General features: G+C 34.4%; 1 protein-coding gene across 9 annotated transcripts in view; it reads right to left on the reverse strand.

Moving 5' to 3' along the window:
- Nucleotides 1-1,993: 1,993 nt before the first annotated feature.
- The window catches only part of LOC129943338 (calcium uptake protein 3, mitochondrial), a 63,101-nt gene continuing 48,209 nt past the window's right edge, over nt 1,994-16,885 (reverse strand). For 2 of the 9 annotated variants that reach the window (XM_056052696.1, XM_056052697.1), the window contains exon 9: nt 14,597-14,866. In XM_056052696.1, coding sequence (XP_055908671.1) covers nt 14,729-14,866 — 138 coding nt within the window. In that variant the 3' untranslated portion in view covers nt 14,597-14,728. Of the gene's footprint in view, nt 2,211-5,146; nt 10,959-14,594; nt 14,867-16,885 lie in introns of those variants that run through there. The other 7 variants (XM_056052690.1, XM_056052698.1, XM_056052692.1 and 4 more) reach the window with 7 other exon arrangements.

Here is a 16,885-nt window from a genome sequence, read left to right on the forward strand (position 1 = left end):
ACAAGTTAAATATTGGCTCCTTAGTCTTGATAATGAAAGTATTGAATTTTTTGTAAATGGATCTACCTGATGTTTTCTTGAAATGTTTAACTTCAATTTAATTTAATTTCTGTATGCATTACATAAATGTATGATATTTTAACTTTCTTTTTTAAAATTTCTTTTAAGGGTCACCCCACCCATTTTAATTAATAAATGTAAAATTTTTCTTAGAGTGGCAATAACTCTATTTTTTATAAAAATATTTTTGTCACATATTTCTTTTCATCTTATTGTTTTTATTTGGATTTTAAGAAATAAAATGTTTAATCTAATCTAATCTAAAATTTATTTAGTTTGTGAACCTGAAGATAAATAGTCTTATTAAAAATTTTGTTTGCCCTTATCGTTTTTATTTTGGCCTTTTTTGAGAAATTATCCTTATAAACACAGCAGATATTACTTAATCAGCCCTGAAAACTGTGAAAACCAGAATAATCAATAAATATTTAATTAATTATAGACAGCATTTTTTTGGGTTTTTAATTAATGTTTGTATTTAAATTTTATTTTAAAAATGATTTGGAAAAATGGATATAGGGCACATAAGCAGGAAAAATGTCACTTGGTTCAATAGATTGTGAGAGGTTACATGCTCTATATGCCATCTCATGTGGATGTGAGGAATTTAAGCATTAAGCGCCTGTTTTTAAAACTTTAATAGAAAAACTGCCCCACCTCGTACAAATTTTGGATATGCGGCAAATAAGCACGAACAGAACCGAAAATATGTGGTCTATGGAGCAAAACTGGTTTCTGTAACTTTATTAATAATAGATATAGAGCAATGGGAATAGCACCAAACGAAAGAGAACATACGAATTAGTATAACTGCATCTTTAACTCAGTTTCCCGAAAAAGTGGTCTGTGGGGTATTTAAGCATTCAGCCGAGGACATATCGTTTTGGAAACAAATAGGTACAAGGTTTAAATAGGTCCATGAATAAGTACGATAGTATCAGTTTAGGTTGGCAGGTTATTGGGAAGATAAAAACGTAAGGCAGTTTCTAATAAAAAAGTAACAAAATTAATTCAAGAACCTACAATCCTCCTCATCCTCATTTTCGTTGTTTCAAAAAACCGACAAATGGCATTATACAAAAATCTTTTTTATGTACAAAAATTTAAAATTATTGTCTTGACTTAACTTGATTTAATGAAAAAAATGATAGTTAAATTAAAAATTAAGATTTTCTCCAAAATTGAAATCAAATTTTCACTCATTTCAATTTTTTCTTTATTTTAAACTATGTTGGATAGGGTATCTTGGATAGCTGGATTTTTACATACCTTGTTGAACGAGTTGGATAGCTATATTGAGATAGCTGTCAAAAAATAAAAACAAATTTCAGCTGCTCGAAAAAAGCAGAGAAACATTTAAGCTTCAAAGTCAAAATAGATCATAATTACCTTCTAAAATTCGGATCTTCTTCATCGTCTATTTTGTACAGAAAATCCTCAAATGCAACTTCAACTAATATTTTGTATCTTTTTGTTTAATAACATATACAAAAAGCTGAAATCAATTATTAAGTTTCTTGAAATTCAACCATGTGTTGAATAAGCTGTTCTGTCAGATACTTACATACATACCCCAGAAATTCTTGGATACCTTTGGATTCCTTTTTTGACATCTCAGCTGTTTTTGATCAGCTTTTATTTTACACGTAAAACACTAACAAAAAGGTATCCGGATACCCTATCTGTCTAAGATTGAACGCAGCCATACTTTCGCTTCACCAAATTAAATTAAATAGTCAAAAGCATTGGAAAAGACGCACTCCAAATTTCTGATAGCATCACCATCAGTAAACAAAATAAGAAACCATTTTAATGGAAGAACAATTATATTTAATGATAAATTGCAAATACAAAAACAATCATTCTATTCTTAATACAATAGCTAATTAAATATATTATACCTACATACATAATATAATATATATTTTTATAAATAAAAAATAAATAAAACACAATTTGAGTCACATCTTGTATAGCTAGAAATTATTGGTCTGTTAGTTTTGGAAGTAAAAGGCAAAGAGTTGATTTTTGCTATAACATTCAATTAATAAAGAAATAAAAGTAGCGTAAGTATTCTATTTCCTGTTTTGTTTGATTTCTTGTCTCAAACAGTGTTTAAAGGCATCCCATCCTTCTGATTTAGCAACGGACTGTAATATAGAATATAAATTAATAATGACACAATATTTTAAAATACTTTGCCAAATGAAAACAAAAAAGATATCTTCTTTATGATGTTAACTAAGTTAAGTGCCTTATTTCTGATTCACAGGTTTAATAGTTATTTAAAACATTTACGACATCAAAAGCAAACGGAAACTATAACAAAAATTCTGGTCCATATCCATCGGTATTGATATAAAGAATATGAATTATAATAACTAGATCAGTTAGGTGCCATGAAATAAAGCCAATTTTCAGGAGGTGGTCTTATTTCACTTAAAGAAGGTGAAATAATTAGTTTTATTCTATTTGTTTTGGAGGTGTCAACATGCCCCATAGGTTAGGTTAGGTTGAGGGGCTGACAGTTGATGTCTTTACCGTCACACTTAGATCAATACCCGTGAGTACTGCTACTCAAGCTAATAAGAAAAACCTATGTGTTCAGTTAGTCAAGCCATTTAGAGGCTTTGAAGAAGTTCAGAATGTTAGTACCTGGCGTACTAGAAAGTTCTTCTAAATCCCTGAAGAAATAGTTGCAAAGCAGTTTCTTCCTTTGATGGGAGAGCGGGACCGTGACACAGAAAGGGCGGATCGTCTTCATGCACCTCCTCGGCACCGCATCCTCTGCATAGATCATCTGAACTGATTCTCATATTTTTCATACGATAACCTAACAGATTATGTCCGGTGATTATACTCACAAGAGATAGAAGTGATCCCTTGTGTAGCTGCATAATTCTTTTCGTTCTTTGTTTGTTAAAACAGGATCTTTTTTGTAGTGCCGCAGGTGTCAAGAAGGTTCCACCTTGCATCGGCCTTGATAGTTATTCTTTTTGAGATTTCCTGTTTTAAATAACACGTAGGGGTGCTAACTAGCTGAGCTTGAGCTCATCGGCTTTCTCGTTGGCTAGTATATCGCTGTGGCCTGGGATCCAGCAGAGTCTTATGTTGTGCTGTGCGCCAAGAACTTTAAGCTCTTCGAGGCAGCATGAAACAAGCTTTGATTTTACCTCAGTTGCAGTAATCGATTTTATTGTTTCTTGGCAAGAGTTAGTCCATGAACCATCCGAGTTTTTAAGACAACTAGGCACGGTTGGATTAGTCGAGAGAATCTTCCTTATCCTTAATGCCTCCGAGGATCCTTCTATTGAGCTACAGAAGGATCTCCATGAGGATCTTTTGGCTATTCTCAGTTCTTGTTTATACTTTTTGAGGGAATCCTTATAGAAGTCCCAGTCTTGGGGATATCTAGTCGTTTTTGCATGATTAAAAAGCCTTCTACAATCTTTTCGGAGTCAAATCCATAAATCAAAATAGGTATAAGCAAGGTCTTTGCTGCTGTATTCGTGTTTTCACTGGCGTAAAATACTGGGTTACCAAAGTGTACGTAGAGCACCATACATTTTGCCAACAAGTCCGTTTATGAGATCGTCCCAAGTCAAAAATCGAATAAATGTAACGCCAAGGTTCATTGCACTCTGTACGTATGTATTGAATTGGATCATTACTTAACATAATTTGATTAAAGTAAACAAGATCTAAGTTCTTTCTTGAGATAACTAAGCATTCGGATTCAAAAAAAGACCATTTCAATGGTAACAATTTAAAATTTTCTCAAGGTACTCATTGACATTAGAGGCTCCATTGTCAATAACTCCGAGAGGACACCTTAGATATAGTTGGACGTCATCGGCCTACAAGTGACAGGAACTATTATCGATCAAAGATGTTAGTTCATTTACATACACTAAGAATAGTAAAGGACCCAGTATCGATCCTTGAGGAACGCCAGATAACGTTGGTAGAAAATTGGACAAACTGTCACCAGCTTGGACTGCTTGTTTTCTTTTGTTTAAATATGAATATATGAGCTTTGTGGCGTCTGTTAAACAAATTAAACTGCTGCATAAGTATGACATGATTAACTGTGTCAAATGCCTTGGAGAAATGAAGTAGAACCAAAAAAGTTACATCATCCTTATCCAACGATTGCATTATGTCTTCAGTTACGTTCAAAAGCGCAGTCACTTCTGAGGGTGTCTCGTTTGCGAAAGACTAGATCATCCTGGTTTCAGTTTTCGAGCATTAGATTCTATTGATGTTGTAGAAAGCTTTGATCCAAAATTTATAAAGGTGACGGTCGTGAGGCAAATGCTTCGTTAAGTGTGTTTACATCAAGATATGAAGAACGTTTAATATGTTTTTCAACTATCCACTTGTTTAAAGGAATGGAGGTTAATTCATGGTGTGGGTAGAAATGTCCATGCACGGAAAAACTAAGCTGTGCATCGTGGAAGGATCTGTGAATTTCAATTATTAATTCAGCAACATTGAGGATGATTATGTGGTTCGGTCTGCACCATTTATTAGGAAGAAGTTAAAATCTAACTGATGGCCTGCTATGAGCCCGGACATCATTCCTATCGAACATGTTTAGGATCTGCTAGGAAAAATGATAAGGAAGCGACCAGCTCTTTCCGAGAGTGGCTGAGATCTGTTTTGATCGAGGAGTGGGATAATTTGAACGACGCAATCGTTAAAAACCTTATTCAGGGTATGAATTCTTACGAAAATTAAAAAAAAATACTATCCGAGGTGGGGGTTCATAATTCCTATGACCCCCCCCCCCTTTGAAACCATTATTGCAACCAACTGCTTATTTCACTTGGCTTCCTTTCTAGGCACCGATCAATTATTTTAGTATAAAATTGTCTTTATCTTTTGTCTGTATTTATTGTCTTACCGTAGTCTTTTTAAAAAGCGAGCGTCAAAAACACAAAAAAAACTAAAGCTGAAACAAAATATTAACAAAATAAAATCTTTATTCAATTTTTAAGTACCTATATACACAAAAAATATACGAACAAAAATGATTTCTTACCAATAAACAACAAAAATAAATAAATAATAAAGATATAAAATTAAATTTTGGCAACATAAAACAATAATCAATTTAGTTAACAACAAATAAATAGGCAAAGGCCGTAGAGTAAAGAATATAAATAATTTAATACAAAAAATAATAAATTTAAATACACATAAATAAATACTGTTAACAAATGCAATTTCATTCTAATTGGTCAAAGAAATAATTTGATCTTAAATTTAATACATTTTAAGGAACAGAAATAAGAAAATAACAATAAATAAATAATTTGTATGCTTTGCTCTAAAATTTTGAAAAAAAAGTTTCTTAATTAATTATATGTTTTGCATAAAGTTTCACTATAAGCTTTTATATCCACAAAATGTTTATGTTCCAAAAACTGGACCATTTTATGTGATAGGTTTCATTTCGTCTCTTATACACTGTTTAAATCCATTAAAACTTCTAAGTGGTGTAGACTGTGAAATAAATGTCCAAGTGATATTTCAAAATTTCAAACTTGTTTATCAAAAAAAATTAGTAATTTTTGACCCATGAATTAAATAAATGTTGTTATTGTGAATTTGTTAGTTAAACGCCACTGATACAAATACAAAAATTCCTTGCCTATGTTGGACTTTCAATAAAAGTTGGTTTTAAAGTCAACACCAACACCATACCTAAAGTCCTTTTCAGAAACTAAGTAATTGATGCCGATATTTCTTAGAAAGTAAACTAGAAATGTGTTAAAAACTATATTTTATTAAAGCCAAAGAAACGGGGATCTACACACATAGTTTGAACGTTTTATTTAAAGCTGATTTGAGAAGTACCTACGATATACATATGCATGTAGTTATTTTTTCAAAAACCAACAATTGTGCCAAAAAGGTATCTCAGATTCTGTAACGCATGCGCAGGCCCGGAGTAAGTAAAATGGGGGTCCGGGGCTATTTCAAATGTGAGGCCTCCTAAGAAGATATAAAACCCAAGCAAGCCAACCCCTCATAACCCAGAGTGTCCTAAGACTCAAGCGAGCCAACCCAATAAACCAAAGCATCCTAAACCCCAAGCGAGCCAACCCAATAATCCGGGGCTCAGAAGTCCACGCTCTCAGAGACGATGCGCCGAGGAGTTGACGCATCGAAAGTCCAAGAAGCTATCCCCCAAGATTAAGAATTTTTGATACCCGTTTTTGAAAAATTAAATGTGTTCATTTTGCAATCGCAAATAAGAAATCGTAAACCATGAACTCAAAACCGTCAGACCATTTCTTTTTGATTATTCAAAACTCTAAAAATTAAAAATAACAAATTATGTAGTAATTAGGAAAGGTTAAAAATTATTTAATTTCTACAAAATCTTGAATCAGATCATTGAACTCCATCGATCTTAATAATTCGGATTTGATTGCTAAACGAGTTAAAGATGATAATCTTTCATCCAACATCGAAGATCAGTACATATTTTGTATTGTTTTAAGGACTGAGGAATTTCTTTCTGCTTCACAATTAGCTATAGGATTTGTTACGAATATTATTAGTTTTTTTTTCGATTAGTTTTTTCTCTCGTGCAGAGTGCGTCTGCACACTCGCGAGTCACGACTGGACTTGAAGACCTTACCGCTATATATTTTCAAGGCGTCAATAACATGCTTTGATATGTATTCGTAAATTTTGTTTGTTTTTTTTCTTCTCGAGTGTCGCCTCTTTAAAAAAAAACTAGTAGTAAAATATTTCAATTCGAACCTTTACCTTTAAGTCGAACATTAATTTTTAGATACGCGTTATTCGCGTAAAGTTGAATTTTGCCCACGGGAGGGTTTCGGAAAATTGAACTTTACGTACGTTGTGTCGAAAAACACGATTCAATACTTCTGCGGCAAAATTTATTTCACTATTTTTAGCTTGTTAAACTCAAAGCGGACTCGTGGAAATTAATAATTCTAAATTTTACGACACTAGTATCGAAATGTACTTTAACGCTCAATTCGCACACCTCTCTTAATCAAGAATTAATAAGGTACTATTATAATTGGGCATTTAGGCTCTGTGGGTTTGACTTTTTGGAGATACTAGCAAGTTGAGCTATGTGGGTTTGAAGTTTATGGGATTAATTGAGAGTTGGGCTATATGGGTATAACATTTTTGGGGTATATAGCTTTCGAGTTTGGATTTTGTGGTTTAATTTTAAACTAATTTTGGTTTTTAATTTTGGGGTTTATTAGATTGTATAGTTTGAATATCGCGGGTTTACGGTTTAAATTTCTAAATCGGATGGGGGCCTCGTTTCCGCGGGGCCCGGGGCTGCAGTCCCACCTTAGTCCCCCCTATTAATTGTTCGTTTTTTGAGTTACATGAAAAGCAAATGTTCATTTGTATCAATATAACCCCAGTTTTTCATGACGAGGATATCTTAAGAGATTTGACAGTACTGCTTTACGCAGAAATGAAGAAGGATGCTCCCGTAACACAATTAGCAGTCATTTCGTCGCATTCAGAAAGGAAATCAGGTCTTTGATTTTGATCCCAGAAAGTTCATCAAGATCTTTAAGGAATGACCTTCTGAAGCTTTATATTCTAGAACTACCCAGGTTAGTACATTTACAGTGTAAGTGAATCACAGTTTCCCTTTCATGTTGGTCTCCGCAGCTTCGGCGTGGGTATTGTGAGAAATATTTAACTTTGGTGCTCTCCTATCTGGCAATGTCCGGTACATATTGCAGTGACCCTAGCTATATCATACCTGGTCCTGCATAAAAGTTCAATAGAACGGCCATATTTTCTTGGCTGCTCTTCATAGCTACAAGAGAAATAGTTACCTTCTCCGCAAGTGAGCCATGAAGGACGGTTAATTTCCATCAATGCCACTATGACCTGTAACCCAGATAAGAGTGACACGGAAGTTGGAGTGGAGGCTCAAGAGTTCATGACGTTGTTATCCAGTATAGAGAATGTTCTGGTAGAATTGGCTGTCAGTGCAAATAGCAGTATTTCTATTTTTGTTTAAGTTTGATTTAAGTATTTTAAATGCTTCTCATTGCTATCTACTGATTGCCGACACTTGCTATTTCTTGAACCTTCCTTATTTTCTCCATAATGTTTTTCTCGCTAAGCGCATGCCACCACACAATCCAATAGACTAAATATGACATACAACAGCTGAGTACTTTCACAATATTATCTTTGATTTAAAAAAAGGGGTAAAAGGCGATGCAGGCCTTCTTAGCCCGTACTTTAATGTTTACTTTCCAGTTTAGTTTGGGATCTAGAATAACTCTTAGATATTTCGCGTTAAGTTTTGGTCGTAAAGAGAATCAGTTTAGTCCACTACTCGTGGCCCATCTGCTAACTTTCTTCAGAGCCATCTCCGGGATTTCGGAACTTTCACGATACCAGTACAACCAAGCCATCAGCATAAGGTACCGCCTTCACCCCAAAAGTTTTTAATTTTATAAGGATTTTATTCATGACTAATAAGAGGGGAGAAAACACCACTCTTGTGTATTCCTCTACTCACATTTTGAGAAGAGATTGTGTTACCTAACGAAGCTTGAATCCTTCTATCACTTAGCATAGAAATTATCCATTCTTGAATAAAAACCTCTTCCCCGAAGTGAGTAAGTGATTCGTGAATCGATTCAGTAAGGACGTTATTGAAAGCACCTTCTACGTCTAGGAAGGTAGCAAGACTATTATATTGAATTGTCTTCTCAATGGTACGCACTACCTCAAGCAAGGCCTTCTCAGTGGCCTTGTCTTTCAGATATTCATGCTGAAATTTTTCTAGCTGACATTCGTCAAGTTAATATGCCGAAAATCTTCTGCGTTTTAATGGTCTCCTGCACATGATTGAGATAAAATCATCATTTGAAGATGGTCTGCAGTCATGTTTTTCAGAAATGCTACAAAATGAATCGAAAACTGCTTTTTTTACGCGGTTAGTTTCAAAATGGTGAATGTGAAGTGCTTTTGCGATAACCTATCCTTAATAGGAGATTTTTAGTTGTAGTAAAACATGCAAAGTATTGGATTGACAAATTTTTAATTATTTATTTTTTGTAACTAGCCTCTTGGGGTTGAAACAAAGACTTAAACACGGTTTTAAAAAGTAACAAAATCACGTTTCTTTTTCAGCCACACAAACAAAACAATAGTTTTTTTTTGGGTTAAGTTCTATTGAATCCGAATCTCGCCTTAAAATTTGTATAGGTCTTTAGGTTTTATGCTAGAGACAACCAAAAACGGTTTTTAAGGCTTAAGTAAGACACAAAATATCCTCTATATTTTAGGAAAAACTTAAATCAATTTACTTAGTTTCTGGAAATTCTTGTTAATTAAGTTTTGAGAAATCTTGAATTTACGCTTTCTTAAGATCCTTTCGGATTTTATTTTTATTTCTGATTTTGAATTCAAATTCCGATCGTATTTTTGAAATCTACACAGCAATTATAGGGAATGGGCAGGTTCAGACGAAATAAGGGACTTATAAGTAAGGCAAGTTTCTAATATCTGATTGGCCAGATGCCAATACCTTCCAATAATGGACAGCTTCAGGCGACATAAGGCACTTAAAAGTTAGGCAAGTTTCAGTACAGCTGCCAAAGAATTACCTTCATATTAAGGCAATTTTAATGCAAAGTTGACTAGAAAGTTAGGCGAGAAAAATCTCCCTATATCTATCAAGTCTTCTTCTGTCATAACTCATTACATATATTTTTTCACTAAACTGAAAGCTAGACTTTATTACTCTATGATTTGTTTATTTTCTGCACAATTTCATTGAATGCTGTTTTTAATAGGGTTCCTTGCAGATTAAACAAAAAAAAACAAGTAATATTTTTTTACAATACAAAATACAAATCTTGATGGACTTGTAGCTTGCCTGAGAAGTGTTTTGTAAATAATAATGTTTTCGGTAATTTTTGCCCTATGAACTGAAGGTAGAGGTTTGTGAAGAAAGGGTATTAATTTTAAATTCATAACACTTGAAAAACGAACTAGTTGCTTCTGTTAAAATATTCAAAGTATACAGTTATACAAATAAGTCCTTTATGTTGTCTGAACCTGCCCATTCTTTGAAGTGATGAAACAAAAAGTAACCTATTAGGCAACAGTAAAACACTGAGGCGGTAGCAGCATAATATGTTGTTGCTTTTCTTAATTTGGTGTTGTTCATGATATCATGAAAAAGAAAACTTATCGTGATATTTTGAAAGAGGTAATGCTTTCGTATGCCGAGGACAACTTGTAACTTAGATGTCATTTTCCGCAAGATAACGAACTCAAGCACTCTTTAAAAATAGTGAGTGTGCTGGGATTCGCGATCAACGAATCTCTGTTCTATTCTGGTTTTCTCACTATTTGGACCTCAACCCAATTAAGAATTTGTGAGTGGATCTAGGAAAATATTTAGCTAACAAGGTTTTCAAACAATAGACACCAACTATGTCTTGAAATTCATAAACAATAGAACTACACTCTGGTCAGTAGATGCCAACAATTTGTCGAGTCCATGACACTTCAAAGCAAACCATTCCAGCTATTGAAAAAACTATTAAACAGTTTTATTTCAAAACTGACATCTACCTAAATAAATTTGACCAATTCACACACCATTCATTAGTTTAACATTTTTATATTTTTGTGCTGCAATTTTTATTTTTATTGTCAAATGAATGATAATGCAACATACAAAACAATAACTAACAAACGAAGCCAGTAGTTGTATTATCACAGAATTGTAGTTTTCATTCCTCTGGGTATTAATTTTGAATTTTGTTGTTTGTAAAATTTCTTTATTGTGGTTTCAATAATTCTTCAATCACGCAACATTTGAATGTTTCCATGAGATCTTGCCTCTCAATATACTGAAATATAATAATAGAAAAGGTCTTAAAGATTTTAGATCAAAAAAGTTTATTCTACATTAGCTTTTACGAATTTTTATGTAAACAAAAACTACTGTAACAAAATAAGCAGGTGTAGGTTTTTTTTACATTTTTGAATTCAGTTTTATCTCAACTACTTTAAAGGTGATCAAGCTTAAAAAAAACTTTCTTAACCAAAGTTGATTCTTTCAGTTTGTAGCTAAGTTAGGTAAGGTATTGAAAGACAAATTTCTTACAGCTAAAATATATTTTTGTAAAAGTCCACCTCATGACAAAACCAATAGTTTGGCCTAGGTAAATAAAAGATCTGACCAAAATATCTGAGGTAGTTTTTGATATAGAGCAGGGAATTTATAGAGGAGGTGAAAAGGTGTTTCCTCTTCTTCCTCATCCATACAGCTTCTGCAAAATTTATTATCACACCACACCTAGCCGTGTGGTGTGATTTCCTATTACACAGTGCCTGGTTATGACTCCGATTATCAAGCTTATATGCGATCTGCTAAGATAGCAAGCACCTTGAGTGCTTTGAATCTAGTCTAGGCCAGACGTTTTTCGTGACAAGACAAGTGTTATTCCAATTGATGTTAATGATAGTAATGGCTTGCATGTAGCAATTGGTTTGCCAAACGTGGTACAATGGTTTGTACTGTACCATTCGTGGCGAGTTCATCTGCTTTACAGTTTCCTGGAAAGTCTCTATGACCCGTCACCCAGCAAAGCTGAATATTAAATTGTTGTCCCTTCTCCATTAGAGATGATCGACAAGTTTAGAATGTTAAAGAGCTGGAAGAGAAAGAGTCCAGAGATTTGATAGCGGTCTGACTAACTCAGGAAATATGGATAACAGATGTTGATATCTCGTTTTCTTAAAGCCAGGACAAGACTTCTTTTATAGTCAAAAGTTCCGCCTGGAACACGCAACAATAATTGGGAAGGCGAAATGAGAGATGAGGAAAGATCTGGATGGTAAAGAAATCATCTGAAAGTTTCTGTCGAATTGCAGTTGGGGGAAGGGGTAGTCTGTGTACTTTGGAATTGATTCTAAATACTTAAGAATAACGGAGTGGCCAATGTTGTTATTAACCCACTGCGGCGAAGTTTTGAGGCTAAAAACATAGCTTGCAGCTATTTGTTTGCTTAATATATCAAAAAGTGTAAGGTAGAGTAGGGTTTAAAGTTCCACAGATGAGAATTTTGTATTTCCTCAAAAATAGTACTAATTCTGTTTTGTGTGGGTTGACACCCAGTCCACACCGATCAGCCCAAAGTATTAATTTGTTTAAGGCATTTTGTAAGAGTTGTTTTAGGGTGTTAAGATACTTTCCTGAAACCGGCGCGCAGTAGCAATGTCATCCGCATAGGCAATCACTCTAAAACACTCCACATCCAGACTAGTAAGGATTTCATTTCCCACCAGATTCCAGAGGAGAGGATAGAAAATTGCCCCAAGGATTGGTACAATTATGTTTAGGCTTTTTGTAGTTCAGCTTCGTATTATACCATCGGGTCCTGCAGATTCGGAGGCGTTGAGGGCCCATTGTAGCTTGTCTCTTGTGATAAGACCTTGTGAATGTGTTACTTTAACGTACGTGATTGTTACAAGTTGCTGTTAGAGAGCTGACAGGAAAGTGAGTAGCAAATTCAGATATTCTTCCCTTAAAATTGTTTAGGAACTATTCGCATTTCGAAACAGCTTGACGTCGCTGGCCTCGGAAGTTTCTTTTATTGAACCACAGAAGGACCGCCAGACTTTTGGCTTTGGCTCGGCTAAAGAGTTTCATAAATGTTGTTGGTATTAAATATTGTAATGCCGAACAATCAATATATTTTTATATAACAAAAAAGGATGTTTTAATTGTTATGATTACATATACAAGCAAACACTAATATGGGGTTGAAAATTCACGACAAATTTGAAGTAAATACTTCAAAGTAAATATTAAAAATAAATAAACAAGTCAAGCTACAAAAATTAATAATAATGATAAAAAAAAAACAAAAACAAAAATAAATTAAAAAAAAATGTTTAATACTTAATTAAGGATTCTCTGATGGAGGATCCTAAAAAAACGCGGACGCCGCGCCGGCCCCTGAGGGGCCAGCCCAACCGTCCGACTTACTATCGAAATGAAAGTCTAGTCTATATTCGTTTTACGATTAAATTAATTAATGTTTATTGTTCACCAGCTAAAATTGAACTAACAGTAACTTAACTAATACCCTAAAATTACACCTAACGGCGCGCTGTTCACATACGATGGTGATTTGCATGGTCAGCGACCATGCTCGTGCATTAAACCCGTTATTTGACACCCGCCAATCATATTGACCTCCATGCACCGTTACTCGATACCCACCAATCGTGGGAACTTATAATTTTCTGTTATGATTTGCTTAGCTGGCAAATCATGATCCCCCTTTAAAAATCTACGTCCCGTAGATCAATGTTTTAAGATGAGATGTTAGGGGTATGCATCATTGGTGAAGGAAGTATCTGGATTTTTGGTAAGTCAATCTTCCTATAGAGTTTACGCCATATCATCAAAATTACTAATGCGAGTGTAAGGAGGATCGCTACATCCGTGGCCGTGTATGTTTTTAGTCGATTAGTTAGGCCACTTAGGATCTTGATGTTCTTCAGGTTCATGTTGCGAAGGTATTCGATATCAACTTGGTGCTCCATCACGGAAGTATTTGTTAAGACAGAAGGTAACGCTTGAAGTGAAGTTGTACCCAGACTAGAAAATGTTTTGTTGTTTAGCTGGATTGACTCGTTATGAAGTTGAATCAGGTAAGTCCCAGAGAGCGTTTTCTGGGTCTCTTTACTAGTTAGCACTCCATTAAAGTTAGTAACGAATATGGTATTATCTTTGATCAGCTCGATAACCACGGCTGAGTTCGATCGTATTTTACAGCTGGCATGTCCTCCTTTAAACAGCCGAACGATGCATCCGTCTTCATCTAATTTTTCTAAGGAAGTTTCATCACAGACTGTCATGTTGCTTATACTCAGGCAATCCGATTTTATTCCATAAGATTCTTTATGGTTCGCCAAAATTCTTGAAAATGGTAGGTCTACTTGTTTCTCTTCTATGATGGATGCTCTGGTTAGCAGTAAGTTATATTCAATTTCACTAACCTTTGGCATCGAAAGAACATACAACAGTAAAGAATTATTGGTGTAGACGGAAGGTCTGCCAAATTGTAAGGCTTCAATGATGTTCGTATATGGTAAAGTTTCAAATTCGCTGATGACTCTGTTGATTTCTCCTTGGTCAAGGAGATTCGTATTCACGATACCGCTTCTCGCCATCTGACACGCACGAACGATTTCATTTACTTCCTCTTTTAAGACAAGAAGTTCATCTATGATATTTTGCTCAAGCATTGCTCTGTTTGACGTGGCTACTTGATTTGCAGTACTGTTCATAACCCAATTAAGTTTTTCAGTGATGTCATTAGTTATTTTCAGGATCCTCTCGTTAATTCTGTACTGCTGGTTATTATTATTAACTATGTCTTCTTCGTTCCTTAAGACCTGGTCCCAATCTTCTGCATCAGGATTCCCTGCCAACCATTTCCATGCTGAACCTATCCAGTTAATAGACCTTTTACTTCTTTGAGCTCTTCCCTTTAGAGAATCTAGACGTTCATGAAGTTGAGTAATGTGATGAAGAGCGATGTTCTTCTTTTCCTTTTGTATGATTTCCCTGTTGACACTTTCTGTTACTTTGCTTAATAGCTCATCAAATTTGTCCAGAGGAATCATATGCACCAGTTTGAAATGTCCATTGATAATCCAGCCTTGTCCTTCTTTTATGGTGACCATTGGTGATTTGTACTCGAAGATGCTGTATCCTTGCACGGCCGTTAGGAATAAGATTCTGTTAAATGGTAATAATTCGGCTAAAAATTAATAATTGATAAATACTATGCTAATGGGAGACAAATTTAAAAATTAAAGTAATTAAGTAAAAAGTTAAGTATTATGTTTAATAATTCAATTCGATAATTTTGACTTAAAATAAATCATCAAGGTTATGCTAATGGAAAAAACAACTGTAAAAATATTTTAATTAATACAATATTAGTTCGAGAATTTAAAATGCTAAAAATACGTATACTGTGTATGTGTATACTTTAAACATAATGAATGTATTTTATTAACATTTTTGCGTATTAGTTGCCATTCACCCTTTTTTTTTTTTTTCCTTTTTTTTTTTTTTACAATATAAGTACATTGTACTAAGCATGAATTGTGTGCTTTTAAGGTTTTATCATGTATTGATATTGAATAGTACATTTGAGTATGTGCATTTTTTATTTTTTACATGCATGTTTGTTTTTAGGTGCATTTTTTAATTTTTTAAATGCATGTTTGTATGTGTGTGCTCGTTTTTGTGCTATATATTTTTTAGGTGTGACTTATGGATTTTGCGACCTGTGTCTGTTATGATAGTGACCTTATTATCTTTGGCCACAACTTCCTTTCGATACAAGGGTTTATGCTTACCCTGGATCTTTTTAAAGGAAGTGTAAACTATGTCGCCTTTTTTAAATTTTTTTGGACTTGACCTTTTTTTATTGAACCATTCATTCTTGTTTTTCTGCTTTTTTCGTATTTTTTCTCTCAACTCTTGGTTGACTTTTATTCTAAAATTGGCCATGTTTTGGAAGTTGACTCTGTTACTTCTGTTAAAAAACATATCGGATGGTTTCCGCTCTGTCACGGAATGGATGGTATTGTTGTAACGATCTACAGAGATGTTCAATAATTCCCTAAGCTTCAACTCCTTGAATTCAGCCCTCAAACATCGATAGATTTCAAGAATTTTTGAGTGAAATCTCTCAACTTGGCCATTTGCCTCACTACGGTTGACCGGAGTTTGATACATTTTAATGTCTAACATTTTCATGAAGTTAGTCATTATAGGACTAAGAAAACTTCTTTCATTGTCGGTAACCAATATTTTTGGTACGGTGAAATAATGAAGTATTTTAATAATTTTGTCTCTGAGATAGATAGAAGACTTGTTTTTAATATGGAATAGCTTGGCAAATTTGGAAAATTTATCAATGCAAGATATAAATTTCTCACCCTGAATTTCCATAATGTCCATGTGCAATATCTCACAAGGATAAGATGGGACAGGAGTAGGCTGAATCATTGGAGTGGCTGGGTGCCTATCGTACTTATTGGCGAGACAGATGTCACAGGTCTTAACGTATCGTGTTATTAAGCTGTTCATTTTCGGGAAGTAATATTTTTCTAAGAGTTGTTCTTTGTTCTCTCTAGCATTTCTATGAGCTCGTTTATGCTCATTGCTAATCAGTTCCCAAATTTGATTCTCGTCCGTAACATCTTTTACCAATCTTTGCGTCAGTCTAATTTTGTATCCTGAAAAGGTCTCTAAATAAACTTTCTGCAGAAGTTCCATGCAGAGCTCTGGAATTTTAATACCGTTGATAATGTTAGGTTGCAGTTTCGCTTTCAGGGCATCTGTAAGGGCTACTTTGTCTAAATATGGTGTTGTAAAATAGTGTCGTGAATAACCAGGATGTGGTTCCTCATAAGAATCGGCAGTAGCATTCGCTACGTTGATAATTATCTGGTTTCTAAACACATTAAGGGGAACCTCCACATGTGGAATCAGATCCGTAGAATCTTGTTCGGCACTGTGCATTGTTTCATCAGCGGACTCAGTGGAGGCTAATTCGCCAATAGGAGATTCTGTAGAAGAGGCACATTCTGTGGCTGTCTGGGTTCGGGATCCTTCAGAGGCAGATTCCGTAGAAGAATCGTTATGCAACGCATTCACTTCACATTCCGTTTCAGCTTTCGCTGAATTGGAAGAGTGTTCGTTTTCAATTTTAAGCCTTGAAAGCGCGTCTGCTACAACGTT

Source organism: Eupeodes corollae, chromosome 1 (assembly GCF_945859685.1).
Source record: "Eupeodes corollae chromosome 1, idEupCoro1.1, whole genome shotgun sequence".
NCBI lineage: Eukaryota > Metazoa > Arthropoda > Insecta > Diptera > Syrphidae > Eupeodes > Eupeodes corollae.